The following is a 16,345-nucleotide window of genomic DNA, read 5'->3' as shown; positions in this document are numbered from 1 at the left end:
GGTGGGGCGCCGGAAGCTAAGCCACTCTCGCGAGGCCAGGCGGAGCAGAGCCGGGAGGTTCGGTGCATCGTGGAGGTCGTTGGAGTCAGTGTCCTGCTGCCAGCTCCTTCGCAGTCCGCGCCCCGCCCGTCTCAGCCATGCTCTCCGCCCTCGCCCGGCCTGCCAGCGCCGCTCTCCGCCGCAGCTTCAGCACCTCGGCCCAGGTAGGTCCTGCAAGGGGCAGCCTGCAGGTGGAGGCTCCCCGACCTAGGCCACGTGTGTTACTGGCTCGCGAGCAACCTTGACCCCCGGGCCACCCGGTGCTGGTCCTCGGCTGTGGCGTCCTGGGCCGGCCCTGATACCGGGCAGGAGGTGCGGGGGTGAAAGCCCAGGAGTCGGGGGTGGGGAAGTAGTCCAGCTCCAGGACGGGGGCGCTTCTCCGAGCCTCCCAGTTCGCCTCCCGGCCCCCCAGAGGGTCTGCTCTTGACCTGTGCTCCTTCAAGGTGGAGAAGCCAGGGCTCTAGGGCCGAAAGTAACTTATTTTCCATAGTATTTTGAGAGACTAACCTCGTTCTTGCAGCGTCCGTACAAGCACTGTGAATTTTTAACTCCATAGTGCAGACAGGCAGAGATACCGAGGGCAGAGCGTTGGTCCAAGGTTACACAGTGTTTTGGCCAGGGGATTAAAATTCAGCTCTCCTGACCGCTGTGGGTGACTTTTTTGGATCATCAAGCCTTTCCTCTAAGAACCTGAAGACTCTGCTGCCTCTTAAGGACCTTTTGAAGGCTCCTTCCTGCGGTGGGCGGACTGGGCCTGCCCCCCGGGTGTTGTTAACTGCGTGGCTTGGCCTGGGACTACTTAAGCCTAAGCTATTTTTAGCCGTCTTCTTCTAGGGCAGCGATTCTCAAACTGTGGTGTGTCAGAATCACCTGAAAGCTGGTAAAGATCAGAGGCCGAGGCTCATTGAAGGAAGGTAGGACCTGGGCCTCCGTGTTTTTTACCAAGTTCCCCAAGTGATTCTAATACAACCAAAGTTAGAATCCAGGAGATGCCCACATTGCCTCTTAAAGTACCACACCCCAAAAGGGAGGTGATTATTAAATGAGGTTCCACATTTCTTACTTAGCTTTTGTTCTTCAGATCAGTTTCCTGTGCATTCAGTTCATTCGAAAAATAAATATACGAATGAGTACATTGAGTATCCGTGTTGCCCAGAACTGTGCTGGGTGCTGCAGGTGATACCAGGATGAGTGAGAAGTGGCACTTAAGCCAACAGTGAGTAAACAAACATAGGACAGGTGGAGGTGATGAAGACTGATGCTGAGGAGTGGGGGAACGGGGATTAACTGCAGGTGAGACAGTGGGATTTGCTGATAATGATTTCATGAGGTGTATGGAGAGAAAGAGGAACATGGAGAAAACCAAGGCTTTGGGTTTTGGAGTTGAGGTTTGCTGAGGTGGGAAATACTGCTAGAAGAGAGTGATTGTAGGGGGGTGGGTATCAGGAGCTCAGATTTGGATATGTTGAGTTTAAAATGCCTATTGGACATAAAGGTGGAGTTGTTGAAGTATATAAGTGTATGAGTCAGAAAGATGGGCTTGAGTCAGATGGTACATTGGCCTAGGGAGACTTCAACCTCAGTGTATTTATGTCTTTCCGTATGTACTAATGTATTGATATGTATGACACAAAAAACAGAAATTTTAAAACCATAACAGATTTTAAAAAGCAAACTTATAAGTGAAGGAAGTGTTACTATATATCCATTTTCAAAGCCCCGTTGCTAAACAGTGTGCTGTTGACAACCACTCCTCAACGTGGAAAAAGATATGGAGTTTGGAAACAGCTAGTTTACAAAGAGACCATGAGCTAACCTGCAATACCAAAGATTCTCATCTCACTGTAAAGATATCACCACTTACAAGCTGTGTTTTGATAAATATTAACTAAGTTGATGAAACCTTATAATATACAAACAATAACATCACCTCATCACACTGAAAGCAATCCCCTCTTCCCTCTCTCTGTGTTGTGTTCATCTTCTGTGTCACATGGGACTGATTCACTTAAGGACCCTAGTTGAGAGCACCAGGTCAGTCTATTTCTTGGTAGAGTTTAATTCTTCACCTGATTGATGAAAATAAAGACACAGCCTTGACATTGACATCCTGCACACCAAGGGAACTGTCTTAGGCTCCCCACATTGGAGCCCTGGTCAGCCTTGGGAGCCAGGCTGAGTAATCTGGGCCTGAGGAACTTGAGAAGATTTTTACTCAAGGAAATGATTAAAACTTTGAATTTTTGGAAGGGTAGTTTAGAGGTGGAGCTGAGGACCTAAGTTAGATAATGGAATCGGGATGGAAATCAGGAGCAGATTGGGAAGATGTTTGAGATGCCAAGTCCTTTCGTGTCCTAACTGGGTGTCTCCAATAAGGGAAGAAGCAGAAGATAGCTCTAAAGTTTTGAATTTGGGTGAACACAGATGCCATTTGGGAACAGGGATGGAAGAGGTGGTAAGGACAAATTTATTTACACAGTTGGGTTTGTGGGACCAGTGGTATGCCTAACAGAACTGGGAATGTGGAGTTGGAATTTGGGAGTCCCTAGGATTCGGGACACGATGTGGGAGTGATAATTGAAGGTCTGGAGGTGGGTGAGATTGCCAGACCTCAGGTTCTGGGTTGGTCCAGCTAGTTTTCTGTGAAGTCAAGGGTCCACCTTTAAAGCACCAACTTAAAAACAAACAAATGAAACCTGAATTCCAATCTTAGGTGTAATATATGCTTTTTAGAGTTTCAGTTTCCTCGAGCAGATTACACTGTGTGGTTGTTTTCGTTTCGGCTTGAGTTTTGGTTTGATTTTTGTTTTTGATAACGGAAGCCGTTATTACTAGCATGCATTGCTGTGGAACACAGCGTGCAGTGATAATGTAAAGACCCAGAGTACACGGCTGCCCCAGAGGACTGCATGCCGTGCTTTGAGTTCTTGTGGCTGCTCTTCTCTTGGTTTGTCTTCTTCCCTGGCAGCTCCCTGCCTGCTTGCCAGGATAGGCTCCCCTTCTTATTTGTGAGTTTAGGTTAGAAACAGCCTCACTCGCAGTGGTTAAGAATCTGCCTGCCAATGCAGGGGACACGGGTTCGAGCCCTGGTTCAGGAAGGTCCCACATGCCGTGGAGCAACTAAGCCTGTGCACCACAGCTACTGAGCCTGCGTTCTAGAGCCCGTGAGCCACAACTGCTGAGCCCACGTGTCACAACTGCTGAAGCCCGTGTGCCTAGAGCCCGTGCTCCGCAACAAGGGAAGCCACCGCAATGAGAAGCCTGCACACCGCAACTAGAGAAAGCCCGTGCGCAGCAACAAAGACCCAATTCAGCCCAAAATAAATAAATTTATAAAAAATAAAATTGCACATTGAAGGAAAGGTTTCTGTTACCAGTCCAGGTGGCGATCGAGTGAAGTTTGCTCCCCTTTCGGAGGGTACAGGAGTATGCCCCTGACTGTCACAGCATCTAGAGACATGAGTTCTCCCCTATTTTCCTGAGGCAAACCTCTGAACTTCAGAAGGAAAGGGGGCCTTTGGAATGGTAGGAATATGATTGCATCTTCATTTGGTACTGCTGCAATAAAAGAGACCCAGTGCAGTACTCTGCAGTTTACCATGTGGATCCTTTTCATGCTGATTCCATCTTCACAGTCCTCTCTCTGTGCCTCTTTCTAGAACAATGCTAAAGTAGCCGTGCTGGGGGCTTCCGGAGGAATCGGGCAGCCGCTTTCACTTCTCCTGAAGAACAGCCCCTTGGTGAGCCGCCTGACCCTCTACGATATTGCTCATACACCCGGAGTGGCCGCCGATCTGAGCCACATAGAGACCAGACCGACAGTAAAAGGTATTGAGCACGCCGACCCTGGAGAACTTTCATCTCTCCTCCCCCGTCGGCCAGGATTCAGGTTTAGAGTGAGATTCTTAAGTGAAACTAGGTGTTCAGAGACTTGGGGTTTCCATGTTCATTTTAGAATTAAATTTTATAAATTATTGCACCTTTTTTGACTTGAGTCTACAAAAATTTAAATAGTGTCTTTGAGAATAACAACGGTGGTCTCACCTTCCCATTTTTAATTTTTTATAATTTAACAAGTAATATGAGGATGGGGAAGAGGCAGCCTCCTGCAGGGGCACGGGGGCAGTGAGAAATGCTGCCAGGTGCTCCCCACCCTGGGCCGTCCCTCCACCCCAGGATTTCCTTTGCCAGCTTCTTCAAAGCATGGCCACCTTAGGAAAATCCAAGGGAAATCTAGGTATGTCATCCAAGAAGTCACTCATAATTACATATAATTATATATATCCTGCTTATTTTACCTTCACATTATAGCAGCATTTTTCCATGTCACCAAATTCTTGGTAAAATCATTTTTAAAGGTGTACTATAATTTATCACTTATTTATTATTATACCCACACTGTTGTCCATTGGGCTGTTTCCTGTTTTGCTCTACTGTAAATAGCTAGGCTGTGTAAACATCTTTATATCTTGTTTCTTAGAATCCTTAAAAAAAAGAATCCTAAAAGTAGAATGAGTAGGTATGACTATTTTAAAGCTTTTACTATAAAGTATCAGATTGCTGTGCAGAAAACTTGTACTGCTCTCTGTCTCTGCCGTCAGTGTGAGACTGTTTGATGGTGTTTGCATGTATCTTCATTTGGTGTAGACAGCACAGGAGATTGACTGTCAGATCATTTGTTCGTGTGCCTTCCGTGGTCCCTCTGAATTCGTTTGCTCATTTTCTTTTGGGCTGTATATTTGAGTTTCCAAAAGCTCCCACAATAAGGGAGAAGTCAAATCAAAGCAGATTTTGGCCGATTTCCCTGAGATCTTTGAAAGTGGACCTTTTTTTCCTCAGATGATAGGAGTAAATAGAATGGATGCTAATATCTAGTCCCTGTTTATCAGCACAGGGGTTTTCTCTCCTGGCCTCCACTGCGCCTTCTGATCTGACTCCGAGACAGAGCTCTTGTTAGGATAACCATGACGTGGAATAAGCAGCTCTTGCTGGGAACCAAGAAGGACTTAGAAGTGCTGGCAAGTGGGTTGGATAAGGAAAAGCAGCCGACTTGGCTGATTCTGTGGGAAACTGGATGGTTACTCTGTTCCGAATCAGGGCTTGGCCAGTGAGGCTGGAGGAAAGTGGAGTGAAAGAGACTGTTCTGCCAGCCGGTGTCATCAGGCCCACAGTGGTAGTTCTCCAGAAGAGGAACCCCTTCATGGGCGGGCTTTCCAGCCTGTCCTGAGGCCTGTGGCCGGCCTTGGACTCAGGTGGGCCCGTCCTACCCGGGCTCTGTCCCCACAGACGTGCTGGCCTCTCCAAGTCGGAAGTGGTGAAATTGCTCATGTGGGTGTTTTTTCCAGGCTACCTCGGACCTGAGCAGCTCCCAGACTGCCTGAAGGGCTGCGACGTGGTGGTGATTCCAGCGGGAGTCCCAAGGAAACCAGGTGTGTGTCGAACTCCTTGCCTAGCATCTCCCCACAAGTCAGCTGAGGATGTGGTTTTCCATGAAAAATGGATCTGGTCAGATCTCTCTGCTGCAGAAAAAATTCTAAAGGCTCCCCCATGCCTGTGGGGTACAGATGAAACCCTCCACCTGTCACTGGGTCCCCTCGCCCAGGTCATTGTGTTCTGTGTGCACTTTTTTTTGCATGCAACGCCCTTTCCTCCACCTGCCTCCACCTTGGAAGCTGTACTGATCCTTGGTGATCCTCCTCGGGTATAACCCCCCTCATTCCCCTCCCCACGCTCCACCCTCACAGACCTCTATCTTGGTACTTGTCACACTGGGCCGTTTTCCCTACAAGATGGATTTACTTGAAACAGGGACCCTGTCTCACTCATGTTTGAATTTCCCATAACAACAAACACACACAACGTGGTACGTGTTTATAAATTCGTCCTGTGCTTTATGAACACCTTGAATTGGATCGTTCTCAGGCATGACCCGGGATGACCTGTTCAACACCAACGCCACGATTGTGGCCACCCTGACTGCTGCCTGTGCCCAGCACTGTCCTGAGGCCATGATCTGCATTATTGCAAATCCGGTGAGTGCCGGCTGATGGCACATGAAAGTCCACAGTTAGCAAAAGTGTGCTTCTGTGCTTAGAGGGGGAATAATCAGGTTCATGTGCTGAAATGCATAAAGTGGATGAGCTAATAAAAAGCCCTTAAATTTATTTCCTAAGGATCCCTTCTGGCGTAGACCAAGTGAGTTTTAACCTGGTTTTCCCATCGACCGTGTGCCTTTGGGCAGATGGCTTCCCCTCTCGGTATCTTAGTTTATCCACCTGGAAAATAAACCCATTCCTGAGGCTGCTTCAGCCGTGATTGTGGTAGCCTGTTAACTCCTTTTCCTGTGTTCTACTTGGGGTTTGCAATTACTGCTTCCTGGCGCCCCCTCCCTCCTCACACTCACACGTGATCCCGTACGCAGCCCCCCAGGCCCTGCTTGCTGGTTTTTGCAGGAAGCTAGTTCTTCGGTTCAGAAACTCTGGGTGCTGTGTCCCTCCTGAGAAGTCGGCTATGGCTCCCACGCCCGCTCTGGCAGGGCCTCAGGTTGCATTTGACAGCAGCCCTTCCGTTCCTCCCTGTTGGTTGATCTGAACTCTGGTCTCCCGAGTATAAGAAGGATCTGGGTGAAAGTGCAGTGACACTGATGTTGACTCAGGAACGTGCCGCTGATAAACACGCAGAGCTTGTGCCCGTGGCTTCTGAGAAGAGGATCCTGCCCTTTCCAACCAGCTCACCTTTCCTCGGGGGCAACTGGTCAGAAGTTCTTGGGGGGCTGATTAACCGGTGCCTAATATAAATCTCTCTATTTTTGTCTTGTTTTTATTCTTTCTATGTACCAGGTAATGTGTTAAGCACTGGCCATGTATTAAGTCACTTAATCTTCACAACAGCCTCATGAGGTAGTTGTCTCCCGTTTTAAGAAACTGAGTTCTAAGGAGTTGAGATAACTTGGCCGGGGTTACGACACAGAGTGACAGAGCTGGGACTGAACTTGTAGCTTGTAGCTTCTTGCTAGGCTGTCTTTTTTTCTTTTTAAAAGGCCATTTGGGCTAAGTCCCAGCTGGAGCAGAAGGTGCCTTGTGGAGCCTTCATCACATTTTTAAGTTGATAGTTGAAGGGTCACGTGCATGTTTGAACTTTGGGCTCGGAGGCCACCAAGGGGAAGAGTGCCTTCCTCAATGAATGGTTTCTTCTTTCTCGTGGCGGGGAAAAGAAGCAGTCTTTTAGAGTAGGGGGCCTTCCATCGTGAAGGTCGCTTATCAGGGCAATATAATGTGACAGCTTAGGGCTTGTTAATGGTCTGACGAGAAGATTTTTCCTTCTGTTGCATGGCTCTGCTCTCAGAACGCAGGCAAATTGTGCCCCTGTCTCTTGGATTTACTAGGTTAACTCCACCATCCCAATCACAGCAGAAGTTTTCAAGAAACACGGAGTATACAACCCCAATAAAATATTTGGGGTGACAACCCTGGACATTGTCCGAGCCAACACTTTTGTTGCAGAACTGAAGGTAAGAGCTGCATCGGGCATCTTTCAAGTTACCTTTCTGAACCTCTCTGGCTGTTCTTGGCTCATTTACGGGCATGGAGGACACCGGGGCCCTTACAGGTCACATGTAACTGGAGGGTTTAAATGTCCTTATAGCTCGCCTCCTTGGTGGGAAGCAGCTTGCGCGTTCTCTTGGGGAACGCAGACAGCAGGCCTCTGCAGGCTGAAACCGTCCAAGCTCGCTCTTCTCCCTACTGTATCAACAGTTCGGCTTTCCCTGGGTTTCTCACTGGCTAGACTGGGTTGTGCTCTTCGTGTGTTCATCGGCTCGGCTCTGAAAACTGGTCCTAACAGGTTTTACCCGCTCATCATTAGGCAAATGATAAAATCAGCCAACGTGAAGAACTTGGGAAAGTCCCTGAAATCATGTCAGAATTCTTGTCCTTGGTCTGTGTTCTGACTCCCTTCCTGGGTTCCTGCAGTGACTTACCTCAGTTCTCCTGCTGGCTGCCTGCTTCTTCCTGAGCCGCCAGGCTTGTCCCGAGGGGGACTTGGCACCGGCGCCAGGTCTGGAGTCCTCGGTACCTTTCACAACTCACTGTCTAGTCTGTTGGGTTATGGACCCAGCAGAACCACTTCCTCTGGCCCAAATAAGTGTCCCTCCTGAGCTTCAGGCCATTTTTCGTGACCTTATGGAGGAGGGAGTCCTCCCAAGTCGGGAATAATTGTCGTGCACATAGCTTAGTGAGAAGGGCGCACACAGGACCGTTGACCTTCCTCTTCCTCCCCTGCGCCCAGCACTTCTCTTCTGGGGTGTGGACGGTACGGTGCCCCGCTGTGATTCACGCTCTGGCATGTTCCTCAGGCTCTGCTCTCCGAGTGGGGTCGGATCCCTGAGATGTGGCCCCGGGGCCTGGGAGCTCTGTGAGTGAAGCGGAAAGAGACACTGTAATTCCAGAGACAACTGAATCACCATTTCAGCGCACGTGTGTTTAGACTGTGGTTGTCTTTGAGTCAGGAAAGGCTTTGCGGAGCGGGTCTCGGTGAAGCCGAGTCTGAACGCGCCCAGGCCGGGAGGCGGGGGTTTCAGCTTCCCGAGGCACACACCCCCGGTTCCTGGAAGCAGCAGTGCTCGTTCTCGTAGGGCTCACGTGGTGCTGCCAGCTCCAGGGGGAAGCACACATTTCCCTTGGGCCCCTAATCCTGCTGCAACAGTAGATACCTGTGGCTATTTGAATTAATCATAATTAAGTTAGGAACTGTGGTCCTCTGTTGCACCAGCCACACTTGAGATGCTCCAAAGCCCCACGTGGCTGCTGTGTTCCCACAGAGAGTTCTGTTAGATCATGGAGGCTTGGCCTCAAAGCTTTGCCATGTGAGGTGGGGAAGCATGTCTCCACCCTGGCTGGAGAATCTAGCGCTGGATGCGTCAGTTAAGGAATGCGCCCTTTATCTCAGGCTGCCTGGCATTCTTAAAAGTTCCTGAATTGCACGGAGAATGAAAAGCTGCCCTTAACCTCGCAGCCTGTGGCTCCCCCATCGGCCGTCTCTACCCCCGCCTTCCACTGGACTTGCCCTTTGCACTTCCTGCTCTGCTGTGGTACATGCTCTGTGAACCCCCAGGTCTTTGTTCTTTCTGCTCCTTTTGCCTAGAATACGCTTCCCCTTGGTGGAGTCCTGCTCCTTCCCAGATGAAGTTAGGTCTGCCCCAGGAGGCCTTCTCTCAGGTGCCTTCCAGAGCCACCCTGTGGCTGGCTTCACCCATCGCATTGGAGCGTCTGTTTGTATCTGTCTCATTTTGGACAATGAGCTTCTCAAAAGCAGGGGCCCTTTCTGTTCGTGCCTGTGTCCCTGGTGACCGGCGTGGTGCCCTGGCCTGTAGACACTGCCGCGCATGTCCATTAACTGTGCTGCTGGGTCTGCCCACCCTTGTGGCTGGGCTCCCTGACCTAGGCAAGGCTGGTTCCTAACTTACGGTGTCTCTCTTTAGCAGCTGCAGCATTTGGGGAAGGTGGCAGCATTTGGGGACTGCTCACCCCCTCCCGTTACTCCCACCAGCTTCTTTTTTTGACTGTGTTAAGAAATACCTGGTTCGCAGATTCTTGGGGGCATCGTGCCTCCGGTTTAACAAATGAATCAGCCGTCCCAGCAAGCCCCACTTAATGAACCTTGGCGTTGTGACCCCTTTCAACTTGGTTTCCTTCTTTCTGTTCCAATCACTGTTTGAGTTGACAGACTTCTCACCCCTGGGTGTTCTGGAATCTTGCTCTGATACGAGGTATTTGTTCTCTGTAACAAAGGATAGGCACATAAGTCTGAGCTAATGCATGGGGATGACATCAGGTGTGGGAAAGAGGATTGTCATCCTCTGATTCCAAGAAGCTGTCGGACTGATGGGGACCAATTGGGACCCTTCAAGAAGGCAGTTTTCAGCACATTGTGAAGGGAAAGCCTCGGAGTGACCTCACCAGACACCGGGTTACTCACTGCATGTGTTGAAACTGCAGGGGGCGCCTAGTGGGACATGTGAGCACGGCTGGAGTCAGGCGGCCTCTTACCTGGTTTCCGAGTTCTGTGGATTTTTCTGGTATTGGTGCTTTAGGTGCATATGACATGTTTTACCCTCAAAGTGCTTGTTAAATTTAATCAAGCTTTGCACTTCTGGTGATCAGGGTTTGGACCCGGCTCGCGTCAACGTTCCTGTCATTGGCGGCCATGCTGGGAAGACCATCATCCCCCTGATCTCTCAGGTGTGTGTGTCACCCTGCCCAGGAGCCTCAAGACCACGAGCACAGTTCAGAGGTTCACTTTGGGGCCCTCGGATCAGGCTGATGTGGATCTCACCGTCTGTTGTTACTTTGAAGAGATTCCTGCTGTGGGGCTGTGGTCAGCGTCCGCAGCTGTGGGAGTGAGTGTGGTCAGAAGGCGTTCAAAACGGCCAGCTCCTGCACAGTGAAAACTGCTGGTGGAGACATCACTGCCTTCCTGATTAGGTCAGAGCAGGCAAAACTGCTTTGTTTAAAAATGAGGAGAGACAAGGTAAACACCACTGAGAATAAGATAAATCACCTCATAACCTCAGGAGAAAATACTGAGGAAGTACCTTTTAAATCTAAGTTGATGGACATCCTACAAAGCGAGCATTCAGTACCCTTGACAGATGTCCTGAAAGCCAGGGGAGGACTGAGGAAGCAGTCAAAGGCGAGATCCCTGGGTGCTGGTGGGTCCTGGGTAGGACCCTGAACAGAAGGGACAGTAGTGGAACAGTCGGTGACCGTTGAGTAAGGTCTGTGGTTTAGTTAATTTCCTGTTCTTTATAATTGCACTGTGGTTATGTAAAATGTTATCAGGGTAAGCCGGGTGAGGAAAATCTTTCTGCTATTTTTACAACGTTTCTCTAAGTCTAAAATTAGTCCAAAATAGAGAAAGTTTTTTTAAAATGAGTAGAGAACTCACTACACCTCCCAACAAAGTTGGCTTTTTCTTTAAAAAAAAAAAAAAAAAAAAAAAGGTCTTGATTTCCCACGTGGCAGCGATGCCGGGGCCCACCGGGCGTGGGGCTGGGAGGTGACCGGAGCCTGGCCCTGCTCACATGATCCCTGTGACTTCCACTTGCAGTGCACCCCCAAGGTGGACATCCCCCAGGACCAGCTGACCACCCTCATCGGGCGGATCCAGGAGGCCGGCACGGAGGTGGTCAAGGCTAAGGCCGGAGCAGGTAGGCGCTCAGGCAGCCCCAGGCTTTTAGAGGCAGAGCCAAAGACTCATGAGGGCCCAGCAAGGAGCGGGTCCTTTTCTAAGTTTCACGTCCATCTGCTTGATAAGCAGGCCCCCCGTCAGAGGGCAGCGCAACTTGCTGGGGGGCGTGGAGTAGGGTTTGAGGTCAGCAGAGCTGATTCCATGCCATCTGCGGGTCTGTCACTTCAAGGGATGCTGACCCAAATTCCTGATGAGACTGGAAAGCTGGAGGTTATGCAGATGGGGTTTTAGCTGGCGGGGATGCTCACCTGGATCTTACGTCGCAGCGCTAGCTTGGCTGACCTGCCTTTGTCCTCCTAGGCTCTGCCACCCTATCCATGGCGTATGCTGGAGCCCGGTTTGTCTTCTCCCTCGTGGATGCGATGAACGGGAAGGAAGGAGTTGTCGAATGTTCCTTCATTAAGTCACAAGAAACGGACTGTCCGTACTTCTCCACACCATTGCTGCTCGGGGTATGTATCTTGGAGGCCAGGTCTTGGCCGGAAGGAGGAGCATTTTCTGTAGCTGAGACTCAGCAGCCGTACTCCGTGCATTTGCTCCATGGTTCAGATTTCCTTGTGCAGTAACTGCATCTCACCGCCTGGCCTGTGCTTGGATTTTTGAGGGTAAAAGCATCACAGAATCAGGAGTGGGCAGAAACCTCAGTCTCGGGGGCTGACGGGAATCTCACGGCTCCAGCAGCCGGTCAGCAGCGGCTGCCTGGGTGTGTTTCCCAATTAGACCCTCGTTGTGTCCCGAGGCGGCCCACGTACAGCCCTCACAGAAGAGGCTTCCCCGCACCAGGCTGTGCTTGTTCGTCCTCATTCTGACCTCGGGGCCTGCCGAGGCGTGCGCACTTGTTAGACCTTCCAATTCAGGCGTTCCCTGGGTCCTGCTCCTCGTCTCACTGGTTTTCCTTCTTGAAATGCACTGGGACAGGGCCCTTCTAGTCACCTTGCTGGCTTCAGCCAGGCTGGTTTGGGGCAGCTCTCTGGTCTGCTTGACTCCTACCGAGTCTTCAGTGAGCAGGTTTCCACGTCTTAGCTGTGGGCACGCGCTGGAATCAGGCAAATGTGTGCTCGCCTTCCTCTCATGCCCAGAAAGAAGCCCTTCCCATAGACACCCTGGTGTCCAATATCCCTGAGACCAACACTGGTCTCCAGAACTACCTGTGGTTAGCTCCAGAGCCAGCTGAGCGCAGGTGTGTGCAGCATGGTGGGGCCTGTAGGAGAGGCTCCCAGGGCTGATGGTCCTGGTCAGGGAGGCTCCGAGGAGGCAGCCTGGACGCCAGCCTGCTGTTTTCCTAACGTCCGACGTGTATCTCCTTAATTACGTTGGATTCAGGTGGCTATTAAAGTGTTTCTTCAGTCCTTTACCAACTTGGGAAAAAAACTAGATCCCAAAAGTACACTCTGTGTCAGGGAGAATAACTCGGGCGCTTCTAATTATTGAGTTCTTTGTGTGCCAAGCAACCCACATGTGTCCTCACAGCCTCCTGTGGGGTCAATAAGGAAACACACTTGGCTTGTGTGTGACAGGTGCACACACAGCGAGTGCCAGAGCCCAGCTCCCAGCCCAGGGCTGAATGACAGAAGCTGAGCTCCTGGCACGGCTCACACCCGCCCAGCCTCGCCCTGCCCCGTCCCGCCCCGTCCCGCCCCGTCCCCGGGGTGTGCGACTCCCTCAGCAGGCTGCCCAGAAGCCACCGGTTAGACAGGCGAGGCAGGGCTGATGAAGTTACAAGCAGGATTTTCTGTAACAAACCCATTCATGGAAACTTTCTTGTAAAATCTTACCACCTCCCCTCTCTCCTTCAGAAAAAGGGCATCGAGAAGAATCTAGGCATTGGCAAAGTCTCCCCTTTCGAAGAGAAGATGATCGCCGAGGCCATTCCTGAGCTGAAAGCCTCCATCAAGAAAGGAGAGGAGTTTGTAAAGAACATGAAGTGAGAAGGCGGGTAACGAGCAGGCCGTCTCCGTAACTTATTAAGGCGTCGTGTCGCTGTAAAGCCACTTCAGACACCGTGGTCTTCTCAGTTTGCTTTGATGATGGGTATTGTATTAGCGAACTACCCCTTCCAAATCTCGGGTCAGTCTGTTGGTGCATCAATAAAAGCAGGCTTTGATTTTCTTTTTCAAGGTCTCCAATTAAATACTGTGCTTTCAGAACCCCATTGGAGCTGACTGCAGAGTGTGTGTCTGGCGTCTCTTCCGTCACGAATCAGAACTAGGTGTTATTTAAAGAGTAGACTGAAACATCATGGTCTCATCAGTAGCTTCAAGTCTGTAATCTTCATCAGTAAGTGCTCCCCCAACCCTGCTCTTTGCACCATCGTGTCCCTCAGGTGTGTGAGCTGAAGGGAGGGCCAGCTTGGGTCTGTTTCCTCGGTGTCCTCTCGCCTGTGCGGGTGGCAGCTCAGTGGCCGACGCTGGGCCGCTGTCTTCTGTCGCAGGTTCTTTCTGCGTGGTTTTTCTGGGCAAGCAGACAGCACCACTGGCTGGACGTCGTCCTCTTCTGATCGAGCCCTGATATTCAGGGGCAATGACTAGCCAAAGCCAGTGAGGAGGGCTGGGCAGGGGCAGGAACAACCAGACCAAAACACCAGCTGCAGCCACAGGGCTGATGACACAGGGGAGGTGGCTTCGTGTCTTTATCAGTGGCCAGAAGGGACTTTGTTGCATTAGCTGGGCTTAGGATACATGTGGGGAATTAAAGGGAGACCTGATTCCCTTCGGGTACAGTTTGCTCCCCAGAAGCCGTGGCCTCTGAAGTGGAAACTGAGAGCTCAATACCTGAGAACTTTCTGACAACAGAAAGGTGAAAGGGCAGGTGGTGATCGAGCTACTCCCAGTAGACAGAGACACATTTATCTGCAGGGTTTTTTTTTAAACTAAAACTGAAGTGTATTTTATCAAGTATGACATCATTGTGTTCTTAGATAAGTGATAATGTTCATTGTTTAAAACCTAAAATGTAGGGACATCCCTGGTGGTCCAGTGGGTAAGGCTCTGCGCTCCAAATGCAGGGGGCCTGGGTTCGATCCCTGGTCGGGGAACTAGATCCCACATGCATGCCACAATTAAGCGTCTGCATGCCACAACTAAAGATCCCACGTGACGCAACTAAGACCCAGCACGGCCTAAATAAATAAAATATTAAAAAAAAAAAACCCTAAAATGTAGCCAAATAATACAGGAAATTATCTCCTATAATAGTATTTGTGCACCTAATTTTGCATATTTCAAAAGTTGAGATAAAGCTTCTTGTGCCATTTTGCAACCTGTCCTTCTGATTATTACTGTGTAACACACACAATTTAGTTGCTCTTAAGCCAGTATTTTATTATGTCTCACGATTCTGTGGTTGGCAGGGTTCCGCTGGAAGGTTCTGCTCCTCCAGGTATGGGAGTATGGCCAGTCAGGTGCGTTCAAGATGATGGCTCCGGCGCATGGCTGCTGTTGAGGGGATGGTGGGACAGCTGGGCTCCACGAGGCCCCTACAGCAGGGTGTGCAGATTTCTTACTTGATGGCCTGGGGTTCCCCAAAGTGCAAAAGCAGAAGCTCCCAGGCGTTAAAGCTTAGGCTCAGAACTGGCACAGCATCACAGTTGCCAGATCCTCGTGGCTAAAGCGAGTCACCAGGCAAGCCTAGGTCCATGGTGGGAGGAGCCTCAAGCGTCCTTTGGGAGCCAACTCTGGAGATTCTCTACCACACGCGCACAACTCGTTTACTTTAAGTGTAACCGTGTCTTCCCATATCGCTTGTTTAACAGCTGGATGATCCTTAGGGTGAATGTACTATAAAATGTATTCCACTGTTGGATCATTAGGTGGTTTAGGTTTTCACTACTATGAAGACCATGACTCTGAACAGCACGGTGCTGTTGGACTAATGCCTCCTGGAGGTTCTGTACGTGAGGCACCGTGCCAGCTCTGGGGTGCATTTGCTGCTTCCTGACGTCCTTGTCACAACCCTGACAGGCAGGACTAGTGCGATGACTCCGCAAGTGGTCTTGGTTTAGGGTAGTCAGGTCAGTGCCAGTCTCCATACACCAGCGGTTACCACACATAAGGCCCGTCCAAGGGGTTTGCTTAAAATGCAGCCCCCTCCTACACTGTTAGTGGGAATGTAAACTGGTGCAGCCACTGTGGAAAACAGTATGGAGGTTCCTCAGAAAACTAAAAATAGAATTACCATGGGATCCAGCAACCCCTCTCCTGGGTTATATCCAGACAAAACTATAGTTTCAAAAGATAACATGCACCCCTGTGTTCATAGCAGCACTATTCACAATAGCCAAGACATGGAAACAACCTAAATGTCCATCCACAGAGGAATGGATAAAGAAGATGTGGTACATACATACAATGGAATACTACTCAGCCATAAAAAAGAACAAAATAATGCCATCTGCAGCAGCATGGATGGACCTAGAGATTATCATACTAAGTGAAGTAAGAGAAGGATAAATACCGTATGATATCACTTATATGTGGAATCTAAAATACGACACGAACCTACCCATGAAACAGAATCACAGAACAGACTGGTGGTTGCCAAGGGGGAGGGGTTGGGGGAGGGATGGAGTGGGAGGTTGAAGTTAGCAGATGGAAGCTTTTATGTATAGAATGGATAAACAACAAGGTCCTACTGTATAGCACAGAGAACTATATTCAATGTCTTATGATAAACCATAATGGAAAATAATATTTTTTAAAAAGTATACATAGGGGGCTTCCCTGGTGGCACAGTGGTTGAGAGTGCCTGCCGATGCAGGGGATACGGGTTCGTGCCCCGGTCCGGGAAGATCCCACATGCCGCGGAGCAGCTGGGCCCGTAAGCCATGGCCACTGAGCCTGCACGTCCGGAGCCTGTGCTCCGCAAGGGGAGAGGCCACAGCAGTGAGAGGCCCGTGTACCACAAAAAAAAAAAAAAAAAAAAAAAGTATACATGTGTATAACTGAATCACTTTGCTGTACAGCAGTAACTAACACATTGTAAATCAATTGTACTCCAATTTAAAAAAAAATTTTTTAATGCAGGTTCCTGTGCCCACCCCTCAGAAGTTCTGATCTAGCAG

General features: G+C 50.0%; 2 protein-coding genes across 2 annotated transcripts in view; one reads left to right on the top strand and one right to left on the bottom strand.

Annotated features, from left to right (window-relative positions):
* Window positions 1–557, bottom strand: part of STYXL1 (serine/threonine/tyrosine interacting like 1) — a 62,661-nt gene extending 62,104 nt beyond the window's left edge. Inside the window, exon 1 of the mRNA XM_060079422.1 lies at window positions 547–557. The gene's annotated coding sequence lies outside the window, so the exon portion shown is untranslated. The remainder of the gene's footprint in view (window positions 1–546) is intronic.
* Window positions 22–13,403, top strand: MDH2 (malate dehydrogenase 2). Its single transcript, XM_060079419.1, has 9 exons — window positions 22–203; window positions 3,699–3,867; window positions 5,385–5,468; window positions 5,962–6,071; window positions 7,424–7,549; window positions 10,200–10,277; window positions 11,146–11,245; window positions 11,587–11,738; window positions 13,083–13,403. The coding sequence occupies exons 1-9, from the start codon at window positions 138–140 to the stop codon at window positions 13,212–13,214; spliced, it is 1,017 nt and encodes a 338-aa protein (XP_059935402.1). The 5' UTR covers window positions 22–137; the 3' UTR covers window positions 13,215–13,403.
* The last annotated feature ends 2,942 nt before the right edge of the window (window positions 13,404–16,345 follow it).

This window comes from Mesoplodon densirostris, chromosome 16, assembly GCF_025265405.1.
Source record: "Mesoplodon densirostris isolate mMesDen1 chromosome 16, mMesDen1 primary haplotype, whole genome shotgun sequence".
Lineage (NCBI taxonomy): Eukaryota > Metazoa > Chordata > Mammalia > Artiodactyla > Ziphiidae > Mesoplodon > Mesoplodon densirostris.
The sequence above is the reverse complement of the archived record's forward strand: the minus strand, read 5'-3'. Positions and strand labels throughout refer to the sequence as shown.